We start from the raw sequence: 21,811 nt of genomic DNA, 5'->3' as shown, positions 1-21,811 counted from the left end.
CCTGCTGTAGGAAGGATGTTATTAAACTGGAAAGGATGCAGAAAGGATTTACGAGAACGTTACAGATTGGAAGATTTGAGTAATAAGTAGTTGCTGGATAAGTGGGATTTTTTTTCCCTGACCATAGGAGGCTAAGGGGGTGACTTTATATAGGTTTATAAAATCATGAGACGCATAGCTAAGGTGAATAGCCAAGGTCAATAACCAATGGTTTAGAAGTCCAAAACTAGAGGTTTAAAGTGAAAGGGGAAAGATTTAAAAGGGGCCTGAAAGACAACAACTTCATACAGAGGATGATGCATATATGGGGATGAACTGCCAGAGGAAGTGGTAGAGGAGAATATAATTACAATATTTAAAAGACATTTGGACAGGTACATGGATAGGAAAGATTTAGAGTGATCTGGACCATATGCAAGCAAATGCAAAGGATTCAGTTTGGGAAATCGGATCAGCATGGACGAGTTGGACCGAAGGGTCTGTTTCTGTGCTGTTTGACTCTATGACTCTGTATCCTGTCATCTGTTTTCATATTAGATTCCAATCAGAAAACTGTGAGTTGGTTGTGTCATGTGGGAGCCCATACCAAATATCATGGAATATTCCATATTGCTACCTCGATAATGACTTATTTATTTCTACTGCACCGTCCATGATGCCTGCTATATATCAGTTAATTCTATCAAATTAAATTTGAAGTAGCTAGAATTTAGCAGTGATTGATGCAGCAGTAATTCAATCTCATTGTTTTTGTTGATCATAAAACATGAGCTTTGTTTTCTCCTGTTATGATGACGTTAAATGGTCATTAACAGCCAAATGATTCAGTTACAGGCTGGTAGCTCACTAGGGTTATATCCATTCAGGTTCCACATCACAAATTCTCTGTTAACTTGATGTATTTGAACCCTGGATTATACTTTTACCTCCCTATTGACTCTCTGCTGTTATTTAATTATTGAATGACAGACATTAAACACAATAATGAGCTCAATTTTAACTATTTGCATGTGATTGGGATTGGAGTGAGTTAAAATTTTATCTCAAGCTTTGGCTTGACCATTTGTGAATCCTTCCAAGAAGGAAAACCATAAATAAAACTGCCCTTAATGTTAACACTTGGGAATTTCAATTTTTAGTTATGTATGAATTGTCAATAATAATGTGGAAACATTCCATACCCTTACCAACATGATGCGGAGGTGCCAATATGGACAGGGGTTGTCAAAGTTAAAAATCATACAACACCAGTTTATAGTCCAACAGGTATATTTGGAAGTACTAGCTTTCAGACTGCTGCTCCTTCATCAGATAGCTAATAGCTAATAGATACCTGATGAAGGAGCAGCGCTCCAAAAGCTAGTACTTCCAAATATACCTGTTGGACTATAACCTGGTGTTGTGTGATTTTTAACTTTGCTCACCAAAACAGTCAGCAAAGTTGGGGGAGGGAGGGTAACTAAATATCAGTGACAAGCTGACCAAGGCTATACTCGGGGGGAGGTGAACATTGACAATGGGCTTTTGAACTTGCTGCCTTCTCACACTTTCGACTAGAGGAACTCAGACCAGAAGAGGGAATGGAGGAAAGTAAAATTAAAGGTTGTATTTGCTGACACCAGCTAATGCTCATTATGATGCATTTTAGATCACATATACACATACAGATAGGTTCATGGGGTCACGGTCGAAAGGTAGGGAGATATCAGATCTCAGGAAGAGGGGGAAGGAGTAGAGATCAGTATCTGGGACCCTGTTTGGTGGAGGTGAGTTTGGGGTGTGGAGATCAGGACTGGGATGGAGTGTGAGGTGATTTTATGATGTTCCCGTGGGTCTGATGCTTTTGACCATCTAGGTAGTACTATTGTTGGGTTTTGAAGAGGCTTTTGAAGAAGGTTTGACAAGTTGGAAAGTTGGGATGTCAGTTCCCAACCTTTCATCTGCTCTTTATATGTCTGCAGAGATTTTCCTGCACATCCAAACGCCTCATCTACTGTGTCCATTGTTCTCAATGTGGTCTCCTCTACATTGGGGAGACAGGACACCAACTCACAGAACATTTCAGAGAACATCTCTGGAACACACACACCAAACAACCCCACCATCCTGTGGCCGATCATTTGAACTCCCTCTTCCGCTCCACCAAGGACATGCAAGTCCCAGACCTCCTCCACCACCAAATCCTAGCCACCTGACACCTGAGGAAGAATGCCTTATCTTCCACCTTGGGACCCTCCAACCACATGGGATCAATGTTGATTTCACCAGTTTCTTCATCTCCCCTCTCTCCACCTCATCCCAGATCCAAACCTCTAACTCGACATCACCCTCTTGAACTGTCCTACCTGTTCATCTTCCTTCCCACCTATCCGCTCCATGCTCCGTTCTGACCTATCACCATCACCCCCATCTGCATCTACCTATCACCTTCCCAGATACCTTCCCCCAGCCCCACCCTACCCCTACCTGCTATTTATCTCTCAGTCCTCTTTGCCCCCCACACATTTCTGATGAAGGGCTTATGCCCAAAACATGAACTCTCCTGCTCCTTGGATGCTGCCTGACCCGCTGTGCTTTTCCAGCGCTCCAGTTTTTGACTCTAATCTCCAGCATCTGCATTTCTCACTTTCTCCTGATTAAATGTTTGGTCAATAATTATAATGAGGATGTTGACTGGGAGATTCAATGTTGGTAATGTAATTGAAGTTCAAAAAGTGATGGTTAGAATATCTCTCGTTAGGTATGGCTTTTGCCTGGTACTTATGTGGCACAGATGTTAATTGCCACTTATCAAACCATGCCTGAATGTTGTTCAGTTCTTGTTGCATGTGGACATGGACACCTTCAGCATCTGAGGTTTGCAAATGGTGCCAAACATTGTTTAAGCATCAGAAAGTATTCTCTACTTTGATCTTATATGGAGGAAATGTTATTGATGAATCAGCTGAAGATGTCTGGGCCTAGGGCACCATCCTAAGGAATTCCCATGGCAATGTCATGGGGCTAAAATGATTTGCATGTGATATCTTGTCAAATACAAGACCCGTATCTCCTGACTCTCAAGTTTGAATTGTATCTGGCCCTGTAGAGTCATAGAGTCATAGAGATGTGCAACATAGAAACAGACCCTTCAGTCCAACCCATCCTTGCCCATCCAACCCAATCCCAATCTAGTCCCACCTGCCAGCACCCGGCCCATATCCCTCCAAACCCTTCCTATTCATATACCCATCCAAATGCCTCTTAAATGTTGCAATTGTACCAGCCTCCACCATCTCTTCTGGCAGCTCATTCCATACACGTACCACCCTCTGTGGTTGGAAGACAGATGGGGCTAATAAGATAACAGAAAACTATTTTTGTTTTGTAAATATATTTATTAGCAATTTTTTTAACTTTACAAACATATCAAATTATTAAAAAATACAATCAATAACAAATAAGTATAATAAAAAGAAAAAAAACACAAATTACATACAACGACTGTCTACTAACTACTAACCTTCCCTACAATACAAAACAAACCCTAACACTGAGCAAAGCAACACCAATAAATAAGTAAATAACTAGTAGACAAAAAAAAGCAAAAAGCACACCAAAAATCACAAAATACAGAACAGCTATGCTCGGTGCAAAGCTCCCAAACAAAGGAACAGAAGCATTGTTTAGAAAAACTCAGGAGACCCCCCTCCGGGCCCAGGGCTTGATAAACCTAACCATCCTGGTTAAACAAACACCCTAATTAAGATAACTGACAAACCTATCTCCAAATACCTCAAGTAGGGCTGCTATGTCTAATAAAAATGGTCTGTTGTGTGGTGCAACATGATTGTTAAAAGAATCCAAGGGAATGTGCTCCATAAGTAATTTCTGCCATCCCAGCAAGCCCAGCGGGTTCTCAGACACCCAGTTCATCAGAATATTCTTCCGTGCACAGTGTGCAAGAATATTAAATAGTTTCTTCCCATGCCCGTCTAAAGATGGTAAATTCGGTAGACCTAAGAGGAGAGATATCGGGTCTACTTGACTTCAGTCCTCAAAACCCTCCCTATCTCCCCCCACCACAGCGCTCCAATAAACACGGAGCCTGTGGCATGTCCAGAAGCAATGGGTAAGATTGCCTACACATTTTACACTGAAGATGCCCCTTTTTTTAAACTTCACCAGACGGTCTGGTGCCAGATGAGCCCTGTGTAGAACCTTTAACTGCGTAGCGCATGTCCTATTACAGATTGAGATCTTTCAAGCATTCTCCCATATGTTTTCCCATGTTTCAGAAGAAATCTCCTAACTCTTGCTCCCAGACCTCACATAACTGGTTAATATCCTGCCAGTCCCTGCCATCCAGCAGGCAATAGATGGCACTAACCGAAAGGGTGCTTGTGGAACGTAGCAACAACCTCTCTGTATCGGGCTTATAGGGCTTAGTGAGAAGCGTAGTCTTCTTCTGGATGAAATCCCGAACCTGAAAAAAATGGAAAAGATCTCTGCTGGTCAGCCCGTACTTGCCACTCAGTTGCTCAAAAGACATTATAACCTCCCCCCTCAAACAAGTCTCCCAAACTAGAATCTCCTCTCGCTGCCCATCGTTTGAACCCTAAGTCCATCATCCCTGGTTGAAACCCTGGCGTGCCAACTATAGGTGTAAGTGGCGAAGTCTTGGATAAACAACCCTCACTCTGATGCATCGCCCTCCATGCCTTGACTGTATTGATGACAATGGGATTATGGCAGTCGTCCATAACTGTCCTCATCTATGAACAGCAGGTTAATAAGAAGGCACTTTGCCTGGGAGGCCTCAATATCCAGCCATAGTGAGTTTGGATCGTTACCAGTCCAATCACAGATAAAGGACAGCAGGGAACTCAATTGGTATCTCCTGATGTCTGGGAAATCAACTCCTCCCCCTCCTTGAGGCAATTGCAATTTAGTAAGTTTGATGAGGGGTGGCCCATAATGTCAAACAGAGGAACCAAACCATCTCATAGGCTTTCGCAGCATTGACCTGGGAAATATTATAGGGAGCATACACATGGGATAAAGCAAAAGAGGAAGAACATTCATCTTAATGAAAGATATTCGGCCCAGCCACAAAATTGGAAGAGCCTTCCATCTCTGGAGATCTCGCCTAATATTGTCGAGTAAGTAAGCAAAGTTAGTCCGAAATAACAGATCAAACTTGGGGATAATAAAAATGCCTAGGTATTGGAACCCTGCCTGTGACCACTTAAAAGGGAACTTAGGGCGACCTCAAAGTTCTCCAAAGGCATAGCCTCCGATTTTGCAAGGTTAATCTTATATCCTGAAATAGTCCCAAATGAATTGATACATTGTATCAAATGGGGCACGGTGGTCATCGGGTGCGATAAAAACAGGAGAACATCATCTGCATACAGTGTAATTTTGTGTGCCCTCGATCCCACTTCCGGAGTGGTTATGTGGACATTCTGAGGAATGGCCTCTGCCAGTGGCTCTGTCACCAATCTAAACAACAACGGTGAGAGGGGGCAGCCTTGCCGACTACCCTGACCAATCCTAAAATTCCCATACTTCACCCCATTGGTGATGACCACAGCCAGAGAGTGACTATATAAAACCTCCACCCACCTAACAAAGACTCCACCCAACCTAAACTGTTCGAAGACGTAAAAATGATACGGCCATTCTACCCGGGCCTTTCACCTGCTCTAATAATGTGAATGGAAGATTTTTCTGAATAAGTACCACCAATCCCTTACTTTTACTGTAAAGGATGAAGAGAATACCCTGTCATTATCCCCCTGTTGTAATTTTAGGTGTTCCCCATCATCAAGATGGGTTTCCTGCAACAAAGCGATATCAACCCTTTCCCTCTTAAGACTAGAAAGCACTTTTTTTCCTTTTAACAAGCGAATGACTTCCCTTAATGTTCCAGGTGCTTCATTTAATAAGACACTTAGCCATATCCCCTTTCAAAGACCCTTGAACCCCTCGGGGGAAGAACCCTGCTTATAAAGCACTGAGCACAAGTAAATAAAGACTCATAGAGTCGAAGAACTATATATACAAAAACTACTCTATCATAACTATAAACAACTATAACTACAAAGAAAATCAACTATAAAACCTTCAATGGAAGACTCTTCCCCCTGCACATAGGGGGCACTAACCCTACCCATCCCTTCCTTCATAGCTCCTTCAAACCCGAACTGTGCCCCAGTCTTAGGCCAGAAAAAAAAACAGGGAGAGGATCCTTAAATCAACAGAAAAAAGACAAAGCCAGGATGAGCACTCCATCCATCCCTGGCTTCATGTCACCCCTACCTGTGACTAAAAAGAAACAGAACAAACAAAGAAAAAAGGGGGGAGACAACGAAGAACATCCACAAATTTTCCCATCAGAAAAACCAATTATTAAAAAAAAACACTTATACCAAGGTTTCTTTCCCCCTTTCCAAAAAAAAGGGAATTATTAGGGAGGAAGAAAGGAATAAAAAAAAGGAAGGGAAAACATGGGGAAAGAAGGAAAAGAGAACAAACATTAACCGTATTCCTCAGGCCAGTCCGTCTTTTGTAAAGTGTCTACACAGTTTTTAGCTTTATCCGCTGAGTCAAATGTATAAACTGAGTCCTTGTGGCTGAAATGGAGCAGTGCGGGGTATCTCATGGAGTACTGGATGCCCAGGTTCCTCAGCCTCTTTTTAACTTCATCGAAGGACTTCCTGTTTCGAATTAAAGCTGCAGAGAAATTCTGGAAAAACATGATTTTTCACCCCTTGTACAGGGATCTGGAAGCTTCTATGACTTTTTGCTTGTCCTTATATGAGTGGAAGTGCACTAGGACTAAGCACTGCACTGGACCTGACCTGTGCACTGTAACCCAATAAGCCCTTTCAATCTACAGCCTGCTGGACTCGATGTGAAGGCCAAAAAACTTCGGCAGCCAACTTTCAAAGAAGCTGAATGGCTGCTCACCCTCCTCACCTTCAGAGAGCCCAACAATTCAGAAATTTATCCTCCGACCTCAATTTTCAAGGTCGTCGATATGGTCTTGCAAGGCCCGCACCTCTCGCTCCAGCACCTGGATTCGACTGGATGAGGACTCCATCGCAGCTTCCAAGGCTGTAGTTCAACCCTCCACCTTCTCCAGTCACTCCCCAAGGCCCTGGATCTCCTGCTCATGCTTCTGCAGCATGGATGCAATAGGTTGGGCCTGGGCACGAATCTCCCCACGGATCTCTTCAATCGCAGCCCCAACTTTCAAGGTAAGTCTCTCCACCGCCGCAGCTAATTCCTGTGAGTCTGTCAGGTCCCCGGGGGGTTCAGGAGAGGCTGCTGCTGCTGCTGTCTCTGGTGTGGTAGGTGCTGCAGGGAAGTGTCCTTCCTGCTGCTGTTTGCACGCTCCTTTTCCCTTTGGCATCTTTCCCACTCCCAAATATTAACAAATATGTATTCTGTAAGGTTTTAAACTAATAATTCCACCACATAACTTGGCAAGAAATGGCAAAAAACACCGGTATGCCTTGGCTGTTAGGCAGAGCTGTCCACAGCAGATCTACAGAATCGCCGCATCTTGCCGAGTCCAGAAAACCATTTTGATTTAACCTCCTCCGTCATGAGGCCATTAGGAACAGTGTAGGTGTAGTATTTAGGAGGTAGTTAAAAGACTACAAGCAAGGAAGATAGCTTCAGTGACCCCAACAATGATCCCAGACAGATAGCCTTCTAGCTTCACCTTAGTTTTATATATTTGCCTGCTTGCATGAGGCCCCTGGACCACACCTTGCCTCAGCACTACCCATTGCTTGGCTGCTATCTGTCCGATCAGCCATGCTTAACAGGATGCCAGCCCTGGTTGAAGGCATAAAATTTGTTGCCGCCCATAAAATACAGGAGGAGATTCACAACTCACCCATCTACTATTTATTGACATCCGGACATCTACGTTGACAGTAATATCCTATTCTCTAGTTCACTGTATAAAATGAGGTTTAATCAGTTTACAAAGACACCATTCTTCTAATACTACATGTTGAGTGCACATACACTATGTAGACTGCAGCAGTTCAAGAAGTTGGTTCATCTTCTCAAAGGTAATGACAGTCGGTGTACCCATATGGATAAAGTAGAAATATGTCCAAAGACATGCCTACTTTATTTTCCCTGGCACATTTAATTTCCCATGATATTGCCATAGAATGCAGAGGCCCAGTTTCCTAGTTGAGATCAGCAGGTTTACTGCTTAGTTGTTCCATATCTAACCCAGTGAGTTGGCAGGATTTTTAAATAAATATTAATATATTTATTATTATGTTTCTGAAGTTGAAGCCTTCAGTGCAGACAGCTCCGCTTAATCAAGCTACTCCGTGAAATGGAATAGTATCCCCTTCGTTTTGATGGAAAAGTGCTGGTGGGATACTCAGTGTAACCAGAAACTTTCCTTCCTCCTCATCATTGATTTCAAATCTCCTGATACCTACGCATCGAGCACGGATGGTGTGGTTGAAATAGTTTGGGGGTGGGGGTGGGGTGGGGGGGAAGCGGGATAGCAAAGGGGTTGTTATGGCAGAGAAACGAGTGGTCGAGAAGATAGCCCTGTTAAAGACAAATGTACTCCAGCAACAAAGGTTTGAAGTACTGCTTTAATCCACCATAATCTCTCTTAACTGTGAAGCAGCTTCTTACATCATACCACATATTGCATCAGTTTATAATTAGTTCTTCCACACAGTCTTAAGATCTTGCCCATCAAAAGAGGTAAGCTTCTTTCTTGGTAAACAACTGTGTATATTTGCATGCTTTGTTTTCATTATCATGGATCAAAGACTGATCTATCCCAAGATTATAACTCTTACATGTCAGATCTGTCTCTCTTCAGGAAGTTCAGAAATTGAAAGGCTTGATTGTTTCAGTTGAGGTTTCCAAGATTAGGTGAACAGAGCACTACATAGCTTTTAATTAAAGCCCACACTAACTATAGTGATTTGACAAAACTCACCACCCAATCTTATTGTCTGGCATTGTGTGGGCAGATGCACTTTATTATTTCAAAGGATCACAGCTTTTTTCCACCCATTGCCCTTTTCATTCTTACTAATGTACACCAGTTAGTGCATTGTTTATTTTGTTAATTGTTTGAGTTCCACTTTAGTCACTGTACCAGCTGTTTATCAACTCAAGATTTGAACCAGAATTCTGTGGCCAGCTTCAATGAGCTGAATGTTTGCAGCCCCATGATGGTTGGCTTGAATGAAGTCTGTGAGCAATGTCAGAAAATTGGGGCAGTTGAAATGATACTTAGTCACATTCCTCTTACCAAGAGTTTTTCTCAGATGGGATGTGAAGGGAATAGGATTCACTGCCCATCCCACCAAGTTTGGCAACTATTTGTGATGGTTCAGGATTAGATCCTCCCCCATGACAGGAATTGACAACCAGTTCAATGGAGTGTGTGTGTATGAGAGAGAGAGAGGGAGAGATCACTCCCATGGTCAAAACATGTCTAAGGCACCTTAAGGCTTCAGTCCTCATAGCTTTCAATTCAGACCACACTTCAAAGAATACTGAGGCATTCCCATTGTCCCTGACCTCTCTCAGTCCACCTCCCTCCAGTGGGGTTGTCAGGGCTCTTGATCTGTGAGTCCTCTGATTGGATCCAATCAGAGGTTCATCCTGCCAACACTCCCCCAACTCCCCCTACTTGTGAATGTGGAGGTACACATTTAGGAGGCCCCCTCCAAAACAATTGTCGTCCTGGTTTTAAAGATCCCTTCGAGAGCAGACAGACCCCAGTCTCCATCCATGACACCCTGCCAATGGGCTGGGATCCCCCCCAGGAAATTGCAGCTCAGTGCGTCAGCTGTGACTCACTTGGTAGCACTCTCACTTGATCTTACAAATCACCTCCAGGACTTGAGCACAAAAATCTAGGCTGACATTCCAGAAGATGAAATCATATTCCTGATGAAGGACTTTTGCCTGAAACGTTGATTTTCCTGCTCCCCGGATGCTGCCTGACCTGCTGTGCTTTTCCAGCACCACACTCTTGACTCGAATCTCCAGCATCTGCAGTCTTCACTTTCACCCATTCCAGAAGAGGTACTGAGTGCATGTGCTCTATCGATTAGGGCCAGAACTCAGAGAATGGCCAACTGTCAGAATATCGGTTCTGAGGAAGTGCCACACTGTCAGAGGGTCAGTATTGACGGTCTGCTATGATATTAGAGAATCAATGCCGAGGGTATGCTGCACTGTTGGAGGCTCAGTGCCAAGGGCGTGCTGTACTGTCGGAGGCTCAGCGCCAAGGGTGTGCTGCACTGTCAGAGGTTCAGTGCTGGGTGCATGCTGCACTGTCGGAGGCTCAGTGCCGAGGGTGTGATGCACTGTCGGAGGCTCAGTGCCGAGGGTGTGCTGCACTGTCAGACTTAGTGCTGAGTGTGTGCTGCACTATCGGAGGCTCAGTGCTGAGTGTATGCTGCACTGTCAGAGGCTCAGTGCTGAGTGTGTGCTGCACTGTCAGAGGCTTAGTGCTGAGTGTATGCTGCACTGTCAGAGGCTCAATGCCGAGGGTGTGCTGCACTGTCAGAGGCTCAGTGCTGAGTGTGTGCTGCACTGTCAGAGGCTCAGTGCTGAGTGTGTGCTGCACTGTCGGAGGCTCAGTGCTGGGTGCATGCTGTACTGTTGGAGGCTTAGTGCCGAGGGTGTACTGCACTGTCGGAGGCTCAGTGCCGAGGGTGTGCTGCACTGTTGGAGGCTCAGTGCTGGGTGCATGCTGCACTGTTGGAGGCTCAGTGCCGAGGGTGTGCTGCATTGTCGGAGAGTCAATGCTTAGAGTGTTCTGCACTGTTGAATGGTCAGGACTAACTGTGTGCTGCACTGTCTGTGTTGTCAGGACTAAAGGCATATTACACTGTTGTGGGGGTCAGTACTGTGCTGCACTACTGGAGAATAACTACTGAAGGAATGCTGTATCATTGGAATGACAGTAGTAAGGGAGGGCTATACTGTTGGAGGATCAGTACCGAGAAGGTGCTACCTAGTTGTAGAGAGAATGGTTAGTTTAATGTTACTGGTCTGCACCCCTTTTCTTGGAACCTATATTACTTTACTTGCTCATCTCTCCTCTTAGTTTGAACAGTCCACCTCCAAACTTCAGCTGTTCTTTTCCACAGTTGCTAAAGATCTTTTTTCACATTTATTCTTTATTTGAATTCCTAGTTGTGCATTACATTATCCTTCAGGTATTTACAGCATCTAATTTTAACTCTCATTGTAAAAGCATTTTACCTTTTGTTGAAAAATAAGTGAATGTCCTTAAAAGCAGGATTGAAAGTTTTGGAGACATATTTTCTTTATGATGCGAAATTGCTCATGGTTTGAGCTCCACCAGCTGGGTAGTGACAGAAATCCACAAACATCTTTGCACAATCAATTTGGAGCAAGGCTACAGTCAGCTTTGACCACATCCCCGTAAAGCCAGACACTTGCTTTCACTTCTGTAAATAGCTAATTTCAACAGCTCACCTACTCTCACCAGCTGTTAAAAGGTTAACACAACCCCACATGAAGTGGCAGCACAGCGACAATGAGAGGTTTTGATAGATAGAGAAAATAAACGATTTCCTTTGGGTCAATGATATAAAGTTATTGGAAAATATCTAGTAGAGTGATGAAGGTCTGCATTCACTTCCAAACTGTCTAACTATTAACACACTGGATCAGGTCAGAAAAGGGGCATGGTGACGGCCTTAAATTTAAGTTGGATTTCTGGGCCTCAGTGGATAGGAAGTCCCACTTGCAATTACTGTCAGTAAATCTGACTGACTGGCAGCTTTCACTGTCCCAGCAGCACCAGAACTCAATAGGAGGCTGTGATGTTGTTGGACCTAGGTTTATCCCAGGAACTTCTAGGTGGAAAGGAGTCAGGCACCCAGGGGAGGAAATACAGGTACATGGGAGAATCGATTTTAAAGGCTGGGCAGGGTGGAACAAAGGAGTTTAGCAATGTACACAGGACACAGGATGCCTCTCCTGAATGATACATCCTTCCCTCTCCCATTTATTTCACACAACTATGTTGTAAAAGTGGCTTTGCACCTTCACCCACCTGCATTGTTCAGATATGTATGGCAGGAAGGTGGATTGAGAGCTTTAAATAGCTAAGAACTAGTCCTCAATAAGCCTAAGGACAGCTGAGTTGGTGGAGGACTTGGGATGGTCATCCAACATATGGAGAAATTGATATTCCCTCAGAGAGTTGCTGAAATTCTTAAACAAAAGTGTGGTGGGAGCTGACTTTGTAAACAATATTATAAAGGGAGTTGGACACGTTCTCGAGAATGAAGGACATACAGGCTTATGGACAAAAAGTGGGAATGCAGGTTAAAGCGTTATTGATTTTGGAAAGAGTCATTACTGGTACAACCGTACTGAATACCATTTTTTCTGTGCTGTACATTTCTAGGGTTCTGTGATAAAAGACCTATTATGCTAAGTTATTATTTAGTGGCTGCATTATGGAATTTTAAAATCATGTTCTTTTTCTGTTTCCAATTCAATTCCCTCCAAGCTATTTAGTGGTTTCTTACCAGCACCTCTTCTGCTTCCAGTGACCAGATAGCCATTCTTCTTTACTCAGCCTAACATATCTCTTGTGTGTGCTAAGTTCCTGAGATGGTTCAAGTCCAACTCCAGAAACCAAGTACTTATATAGGTTGATGCCGAAGTGAGGAAACCCTGCATTGTCATAATATTCAGCACTTATTTTTATATGTTCATGGGATCAAGATATAACTGGATAGGTCTGTTTTTATGTGTCATCTCTTTGTCCTGAGAAGGTTGTAAACTCTTTTCTTGAACTCCTTCATATGATGCTGTACACCCTCACTTTGGGGGTGAAATTCCAGGATTCTGACCCAGAATGAGAGGACTGATAATATAGGCCCATGTCAGATTAGTGTGTGATTTGGAGGGGAATTTTTCATGCATTAGCTGCCTTTTATTCTAGGTGGCAAAAGTTGTAGGTTTCGATGTGCTGTTGAAGGAGCTTTGGTCAGTTATTGTATTGTGTCTTGTGGACAATACACATTGCTGCCACTATGTATGTTTTATGAAGGGAATGAATGTTAAAGACAGTGGATGAAAATCCTGAACTCTACACAGGGTGGAGCTCAAATCTGGTACCCCCTTCTTATGTGTGGCTTCACTAATTTCTGTTCCACTGCCGGTGAATATTGAAAATGAACACTTTATTCTTGAATAGTATTGAAATTGCAGACTGAGACCTTTTTATTTCTTTTTTCTTCTTTTTTCTTTTTTTCATTCTTGTGAAAGACACAAGGTGCACGAATCTTTATTCAAATTTCCACCCACCAGGAAGAATGGAAACGCCTGAATAGACTGTGCCAAGCAGTGCCCTTCACATCAAAGGACAATGCTGTGTGATCAAACAGTGAAGGGGAGGGCAGGGATTAAATCAAAATAGAATTGGAGGGGGAAATACTGATACCCTTTTATTTTTTTTTTAAATGCTGTGTGATCCACTCCAGTTTTTTTTCTCTTTTTTTCTTTTTCTTTTTTTTTAAACCCCCACACTTATTTTTCCTCAGCACCCATGGTGTGTGTGTGTGAGTGTGTGTGTGTAGGTGTGAGACAGTGAGAAACACAAGGTGTACGAATCTTTATTTGATATCCACCACCAGGAAAATAGGAAAACACCCGAGTGGCCAGTGACAAGCACTGCCCTTCACATCAAAGGGCAATGCTGTGTGATCAAAACAGTGAAGGGGAGGGTAGGGACTAAATCAAAATAGAGTTGGAGGGGGAAATACTGACACCTTTTTATTGTGATTCTATGTTAATGATCTCATGGATGTTGTTCAAATTGGATTTGTTTGGTCTCCCAAGGTTCATTAATTCAACCGCACAGGAAAACTTTGTTCAAATTTTAATCAATGTTTTAAGTCATAAAATGTCTTTCTTCTGGTTTTCAGAAAGAGATGACATCACGGATATGCCACTAAACGGTTATAGAGATTCCAGTTAACTACAGAACCCAGCAAGCATCAACCTGCAAGCAATACATCAGCTGTCTCCTCTGCTTGCATCTGCATCACTGGGACTAATGCTTCAAAAACAGATAAAGCCCAACAGCAACCTCAGGCAATTTTTGTGTATTTGTGTTGGTAAAATGTCTGAATACTGAAAACATTGTCTCAAACTGGTATTATGAAAAGCACTCTGTAATTTTAAACTGCTTGTTCCCTTTTAATTTTTCAGCAGTCCAGCTTTTGACTTAAACTGGATCACTGCCTGCAAGTGGTATATACAATCCAGTGCATCAGTATGTATTGTTTAACAGACTTCAGTCTGACAGCTGATATCAGTTTTATTTAGGGCATAGTTAATGGCCCATACCTATCATCATAAAATGATCAGTGAGAGAGACTGAGTCCTGCAGTAAACTTAAAAACTCTCTTTTTCTATGTTTGCCTTTAAATCTATCTACCTTCATGACCAGATGAAAGTTTCCGTTTTGAATTGGGTGCACAAAGTAGCAGATTTGAAGAGATTGGAGTTGACAGAACTACTTACTAGCTCGAAACTGAGACAAACCCAGCATACTCACTTAGTTTCATGTCACCCCTCAATGCTAAAGGACAGTGAAATGAGCATTCTGATTGTCTACTTTTTCTCACTATTATTCTCCTTTATTCTGATATGCTCACTGGCATGTAGTTCTTATTCTCCTTCCTATACTGACCTGTTTGCCAGGGGTTGTTTCCTCTAGTATGCTGTTGGCTGAAATCTCTCTTCTGCCCACCATCCAGCTCAGGCTTCCCATTATGTACAGGTGGGAGTCTCTAGCAGACCAGGTCCAACAGGTAAAATCCCACAGACCTCAGGGTACACTGCAGCAAATGGTTTCCCATTCAGCCACATAACTCTTGCCATTAAAAATCTGATCCATGAAATTCAGCAGCTAAGAGCAATCTGAAATGATGGATGACAATAATTCTGTCATACGCATTCTTGACATATGTATGCAGTTTCTACAGGCTACAATAATTAGATGCAGGGATTCTGGTTCCTTACTTAGCGTGAGGTTAATTGAAGCTTCTCTTCCTGCTCCAGTGCACATTAACCAACCTAACACAGCAAAGGGAATCAAACCTAAAGGTCTATTGAAAAAGCAGTTCAACATCAGTACAACCTTTCCCTTTTCATTTCCAGCACACTCCCAGTCCACTCAAGCCCTCTTGCCTTTAATTGAATTTTCCATATTTCCCTACTTCCAATCTTTTTATTTTTCTGGATCTATTTTCTGTTTTACAATTTATGCAATAGGAGACATTGTTTCTAAATGTCTAGCCTATTGAATCCTTTTAATGTTTTGTACACCTCACTCACATTATCACTTAATCTGAGAAGGGCTGAGTTTATTATGAACACCACCACGAGATGATGCAGTGCCCATTGCTGCCAGGAACCTATTCTGCATTTTCTGTTTTGAGTTATTTTCCAGGGTATGTGACCTACATGCTGTCCAATCCAGATGCTCTGTCCACCTAGCCAGAAACTCACTGACTATAGATCTGACAAACAAGCAACTGTCCACCACCAGGACTTACACTGCATGTGCTCTAAATACTGTTTGGTATAGAGCCTGTCCACTGCCCTTCACACAATGGCAGATAGTTGCTCAGCAGGGGATGGGTTGCTCCACTTCACCCCAGCTTCCTTGGCACTCCCCGAACCCCACCCCACCACCATCTCCCCAGTTGTCTTGCCTCCAGTTCGCCTGGCGTCTTGTCCTCCAGTCTTCCCATTGCCTTGCCATCAGTCCCTTCCTCAATAGTTGCTCCAGATAGGACGCACAGTGGGTGGCATCAGTGTATGTGCAGGTGCTGATATTACTGTGCACAGACCGCAGTGACATCAGCGATGAATGTACGGACACTCCCGCAATCTGTTAAGACCAGCTGACATCATGGACCATGTGCAAGTGGTGTGTGAGGGGCAATTTGATGGCCATATTGGAGCAATCATTCGGATCTCAGAATGCCGGCCAGGTTAATAAAATCTATCTGAATATTTTCACTTTGTTCCTCACAAGCTGTTGGTCTGCTTTATTTCTGGTTCTGATAGGTAGTCAGTGAACTGAAAGGTTAATCCTACCTTCCTCTCTTCACAGATGCTGCTTGGCTGACTGAGGGTTTTCAGTATTATCAGTTTTCACTTTAGATTTCTAATGTTTTCTTTTATAATTTAATTGTGTTGGTTCAAACCAAGTTCCTTTCCCATTGTTCCACAGCAGTAAGTCAAACAGCTTCATATGCCACTATTTCTCATTGTCTCACAGTCTTCGATATCAGTGATTTTCCTTACTAGCTACGTTCAAGTAGCATTCAGTATTAAATGGAGCTTTATAATCACAAAGAAGACATTCCTGTTATCACTCGGATGGCATAGACTCAGAATAAATAAGAGATGTAAAAATTTGAGCTTAGAGCTGTCAGTATTTTGTAAAATCTCAATAGAATTTAGATCTGCTTCATAGTGCTTCTTACCTTTAAATTCATAGAATCATAGAATCTGCAGTACAGAAGGAGGCCATTCATCCCATCATGTGTGCACCAGCTCCTGAAAGAGCTACCCAGCTAGTCCCATTCTCTAGCTTTATCTCCAAAGCCCTCTAACTTCATCACTTTCAAATATATATGCAGTTCTCTTTTGAAATCTCCTATGGATCTGCCTCTGCCTCTCTTCCAGACAGCAAATTCAAGATCATAACAACTCTCTGCATAAAGAAGGATATTCTGTTTCCACTAGTTGATCTGTCAATTACGACAGGTCACAATTTCAAGACTGTTAACAAGACAGATAGGAGTGAGAGGAGGAGAAAGTGCGTTACTACTTTTAGTTATTGACATAAAAAATAGTGGAAACAGAATATCCTTTTTTACCCTGTCAGAATTGTTAATAACTTTGAACATCTCAGTAAAGTCACCACTCAAGCGTCCTTGCTCCAAGGAGAATGACCTAATTTCTCTAATCTTGCCTTATAAGTGAAATTCCTCATTCCTGATATCATTCTTGTAAATCTCCTTTGCATTCTCTTTAGGGCTTTAATGTCCTTTCTGAAATAAGGTGCTCAAAACTGAATACAATACTCCAAATGTGGTCTGACTAATGATTTGTAGAGGAGCATCACTTCTTTGCTTTTGTACTCTATGCCTCTATTGATAAACCCAAGGATCCTATAAGCCTTCATAACAATGGTTTCCATTCGCCTGGCTACCCTAAAAGGATTATTCATGTGAACTCTGAGATCCCTCTGCTCCTGGTCTCACCTTAAAGTTGCACGATTGAGTCTATATGGTTCTTTCTACTAAAAGGCATTAGTTCCCATTTTTCTGCACTGAAATTCATCTGCAAGGCGAGTGTCCATTTGGCCAACTTGTCATTGTCACTCTGAAGTTAATCAGCATCGTTCTGTTGGCATCCATCTCCAAGTCATTTATATAAGTCAAAAAATGCAAGAGTCCTGACACTGATCTCTGGGAAACACCACTTTGAACTTTTCTCTAACCTATGAACTGCCCAGCTATGCCTTCCCTGTGTTTCCTATGTTTTAGTCAACTTTTTAACTATGCTGCCAAGGACTCAAAATCCTGAACATTTCTAATTTGCTAACCAACCTGACATGTTTTCTCAAAGTTCTGAAAGCGCATTAAGTGGCTATTTCTAGGTACATTCTAAGAAGCAGCTTTATGCTGAGGAAATTAGTTTTTCAGCATGCTGAAACAATTGGAATGGCAGACTGAAAGGTGGCTGTAAGAATGCAACCAGATGATGGAAATCATTAGACAAATCATCACTGCCAATTGCATATTCTGTACCAGCCAAAGCTGAAAAAAAAAACTCGGTAAGCCAGCAAGTCCATTGTAAAAAAAAAGATATTGCAACATGGTAAGCAATTATGTTTGGTCATCAGATTTCTTACACACTGATTTTCAAGTGGTCTAGTTGGAAGTAGTTTCCAAGGCTAGCTATGTGGGAATGATGGTCAAGCCATACTGAAAGCATTCTTGGTAGCCACCAGCAGACATTTGCTAAGATTGTGACTTTCCTTCACTACACTCATTTGAATCAATAATAATCCCCTCACTAATCAGAAAAAAAAAATGTTTTTGACTTATTTGTTTATGTTCTGTTCTTTACAGTGATAAGGAGCAACAGATGCTTTAAGATCAACTTGAGATTTATCCAGTACAATGCTTATTTATTGAACTTAAGATTTTAGCAGATCCATACATTGTGTCAGGACTTTTACCATTCTACGATTGATTCTGAGAAGGCTTAACCAAGTAGATGACAATAGAAATGTTTAAAGAGTGTGGTGAGGCTGAAAGTTTTTGAATGATACAAGGAGAATGCTTGTTGCTCCTTGCAATTAATAAAGTATTTAATTGGTAATCTGTTTTGGGACTCTATGTGGTTATGAAAAGCATGATGTAAATACAAGTTCTCTTCAATCAAAAACCTTGGATGCTGGAAATCTGAAATAAAAGCAAAAATATCTGGAAATAGTGGGTGAGACAGAGATCATGAAGCTGTCTCTCTTTCTTCACAGATGTTACCTGACCTGCTGAGTCTTCGTAGGATTTTCATTTTCTGTTTTTTTTCCACAAACAGTAAGTCTTCACTTAAAGTTATGGATATGTTCCTGAAAACACTGATTTTAAGTGAAACATGAACCATCACATGCTCTGTAGAATCATCCTTATCAGAAAAGATATCAGTAAATCAAACTTTTGAGACTAAAATAGGTTTACAAGTATAGAATAAAAGTGCAACTTTCCACTTACAGTGCCTCATCCATACTGGCCATGCTGCTTCCGAAACCTCCTGCTCCCTGATTCTCCAAGTCACTGCAGTCTGTCCCTGCTCCTCAACCTTCAAGATGTGGCATGTCCCCTAATTCCAACCTCCAATTTGCAGTGTGTTTCCCATCCTTGATCAACTCACGCACTATTCCCCTTTCCTAGACGTGCGCTGCTTTTCAAGATCCAGATTCAATTGTTAAATGGAGCTCCAGTGTCATAGATGTGCACATTCTGACGGTTCCAAAATGCTGAGACTTTCACAATCCATGCGTTTTTAAATGCTTTCACTCTACATTTTCCTCTCTTGAACTCACGCTGAGAGAAAAGGTTTGGGAGAAGAGCACTGAGACAAGACGAGCTGTGAAGATCATAAAAAAAATAGGGCGAGAGAAGGGGGGAAATGATACATGATTGAGTTTTGGAAAAGTAAGTATCTGCAACTCAAAGTTGGGGAATGGCAAGGTGCCTCAACTGGGAAGTCAAAAAGGAAGAAGAGGCCACAGCTAGAAAGTTTGCAGTGGGGAAGAGGTTGCAACTGGTAGATTTGGAATGAAGATGAGGCTACAATAGAGATAGGCTGCAACTTGAAGATTGAGAAAGAGGAGGAAAGTTCTCACGCTAGAAGTCAGGAAGAGGGGGGCACCAACTGGGTCATGCTGGAAACTGCATTAAAACGAATCTTGCAATGCTCTACAAAATTACACGTGCTATTAACTTACTGATGTAAAAGTGAAACAATGTTAGAGGAGAAAACTTTAAATTAAGGCTTACTGTATTTTAAATGTGTATCTCTTACAATTCTGTTAGCAAGTTATGGAGATAATCTACAGTTTTGTCTTTTCATTATAATGGAAAATTTCATCCCTTTCATGTTCTCTAAAATATTACTGAAGTTTGTAAGAACATACAGCAAAGACATGATGTATGTTAGCAAACTGTGTTTTGCAACTAAACGGTTTGAAATTTTCTTTGGAAATTAAATGTTGATACTATGACCCAGTAATAAACTAGAATTTAACCACCAATTTTGTTTTCTGTGATAAAATGGAATATTTTGTGAAATCAACATTTGATAACAAAATATTTTTTGTTTGTTTGCTTGCTGATGATACCTTTCCAGGTTTAAGCCTTCTGATTCTAGAGTTACATTTTAATGAGCCTAAAGTTAATCTTGAGGGATGAAATAGTATTACACTTAATAAAACCCCAAAATCTCTACATTTATTATATTGCAATCCTAATATAGCACATCCATTCCCTCTTTAGCACAGATGAAATTTAACCTTCTCTCTGTATTAACTGGAAACTTTAGGCCCCATGCTATATTTTAAGAGAATTCCAGAGAGGAGGGTTGCAGCCAATGATGTACATCTCCCCCTTGTAACAATACCATCTGCTTTGCAAATATTGTATGAATTCATCAAAAAGAATATTGGTGAGTTAACTAAAGTTTGATCAATAATCTCATAAATGGTCTGAGGCTTCAAACAACTTGTGATTCTGACTCTGGCAAAACTGAAATTCAAAAATCAGGAGATCTACTCTTTGATTATGTTTTCATTTTGATTAATTGTGATTAAAATCGAGATGTTTCTGCATTTAGAACAAAGCGATTGGATTTTTTTTACATTCAGTTCTATTGAATCACACAAAGTTGATTTGTATTTAGTTGAGGTGTTGATGAAGAGGGATTTATTTAACTTGCTTTCCCATGTCCTACTTAAATAAAATTTTATTTTAAACTAAACCTCTGTGACAATGTGCTTTATTTTGAATGTCAACTTTACTACTATGAACTACTGCGTTTTGGCATGAAAAGTGTGGCATGTTGTGTGCTAAACCCCTGTTTTACTGTTAAAGAGTATATTTTGTTTCTGGTGAATTAATGTTAGAAGGTAAAACTTAATATGGACATACATTAAAGATGGATTTTCAGCGTGGGATCAGGTATCCAATATCTGGGTCATCCTGGGTCCACAGTATGTGTCAGTGACACTGTTCAAAGTTGGGCAAGGTGCAAGCTTGGTGTCCAACTAGAGTTGCTAAACACTTCAGAAATGGTAGCGGCCTGTCCAGAAGAGGCAAGTGGCAGCCATGATGGCAGATCTGGCAGCTCTGTTGACTAGAGCAAGCAACTTTTCAGAACACCAAGAGGCGACACATGGTGAAGTGTGGCCTTGGACACCAGGTTGAGGTATAACTCTTAGTATGGTACTAGTTGCTCTGCAAATTTCATTTGAATACAAAAGACAAACTTCCTTTGGCCCTGTGAAGAAATCAACAGCTTTGCTTTAACTTTTTTTGCTGCCATGAAGCTTGTCATTTGACATTCTGTCTGCACTGTGTGTGATTGCTGTTCTTGTCTCTGATAGTTTGTGGGCAATAATGGTTTCTCATAGACTCCCTCCAGTGTGGGAGGGGGCCATTTGACCCATTGAGTGCACACCGAACCTCTGAACAGTATTTCATCCAGACCCACCCCTTACCCGATCCCTGTAACCCTGCATTACCCATGGTTAATCCACCTGACCTATATATCCCTGGACATTATGGGCAATTTAGCATGGCCAATCCACCTAAACCACACATCTTTGGAAACCAGAGCACCTAGAGGAAACACATGCAGACAGACATGGGGGGGAATGTGCAAACTCCATACAGACAGTCGCCTGAGGGTAGAATTAAACCTGGATCCCTGGCACTCTGAAGCAGCAGTGCTAACCACTAAGCCACCGTGCTTATTTGAGTGACCACCGTCAAACTCTTGATAGATCGTTTTTTCCAATTCTTCTAAATTTAGTATTGTCCAAATTGATGTTCTCTGTAAGTACATCTGTCATGAATACTGACTATTCCATCTTTCCTTCAATCTCTAGCACATGACTGTTGAGGTCACTGTTATATCCTGCCTGCACCCTTTCCAATGTTTCCACATCCTTCCTATA

The 21,811-nt window shown here is 41.8% G+C and overlaps 1 protein-coding gene across 7 annotated transcripts in view; it reads left to right on the top strand.

Annotated features, from left to right (window-relative positions):
• Positions 1 to 20,613, top strand: part of LOC140489493 (MOB kinase activator 3B) — a 168,165-nt gene extending 147,552 nt beyond the window's left edge. For all 7 annotated transcript variants that reach the window (XM_072589016.1, XM_072589018.1, XM_072589017.1 and 4 more), the window contains one exon: positions 13,971 to 20,613. In XM_072589016.1, coding sequence (XP_072445117.1) covers positions 13,971 to 14,000 — 30 coding nt within the window. In that variant the 3' untranslated portion in view covers positions 14,001 to 20,613. The remainder of the gene's footprint in view (positions 1 to 13,970) is intronic.
• The last annotated feature ends 1,198 nt before the right edge of the window (positions 20,614 to 21,811 follow it).

This window comes from Chiloscyllium punctatum, chromosome 2 (assembly GCF_047496795.1).
Source record: "Chiloscyllium punctatum isolate Juve2018m chromosome 2, sChiPun1.3, whole genome shotgun sequence".
Classification (NCBI taxonomy): Eukaryota; Metazoa; Chordata; class Chondrichthyes; order Orectolobiformes; family Hemiscylliidae; genus Chiloscyllium; species Chiloscyllium punctatum.
The sequence above is the reverse complement of the archived record's forward strand: the minus strand, read 5'-3'. Positions and strand labels throughout refer to the sequence as shown.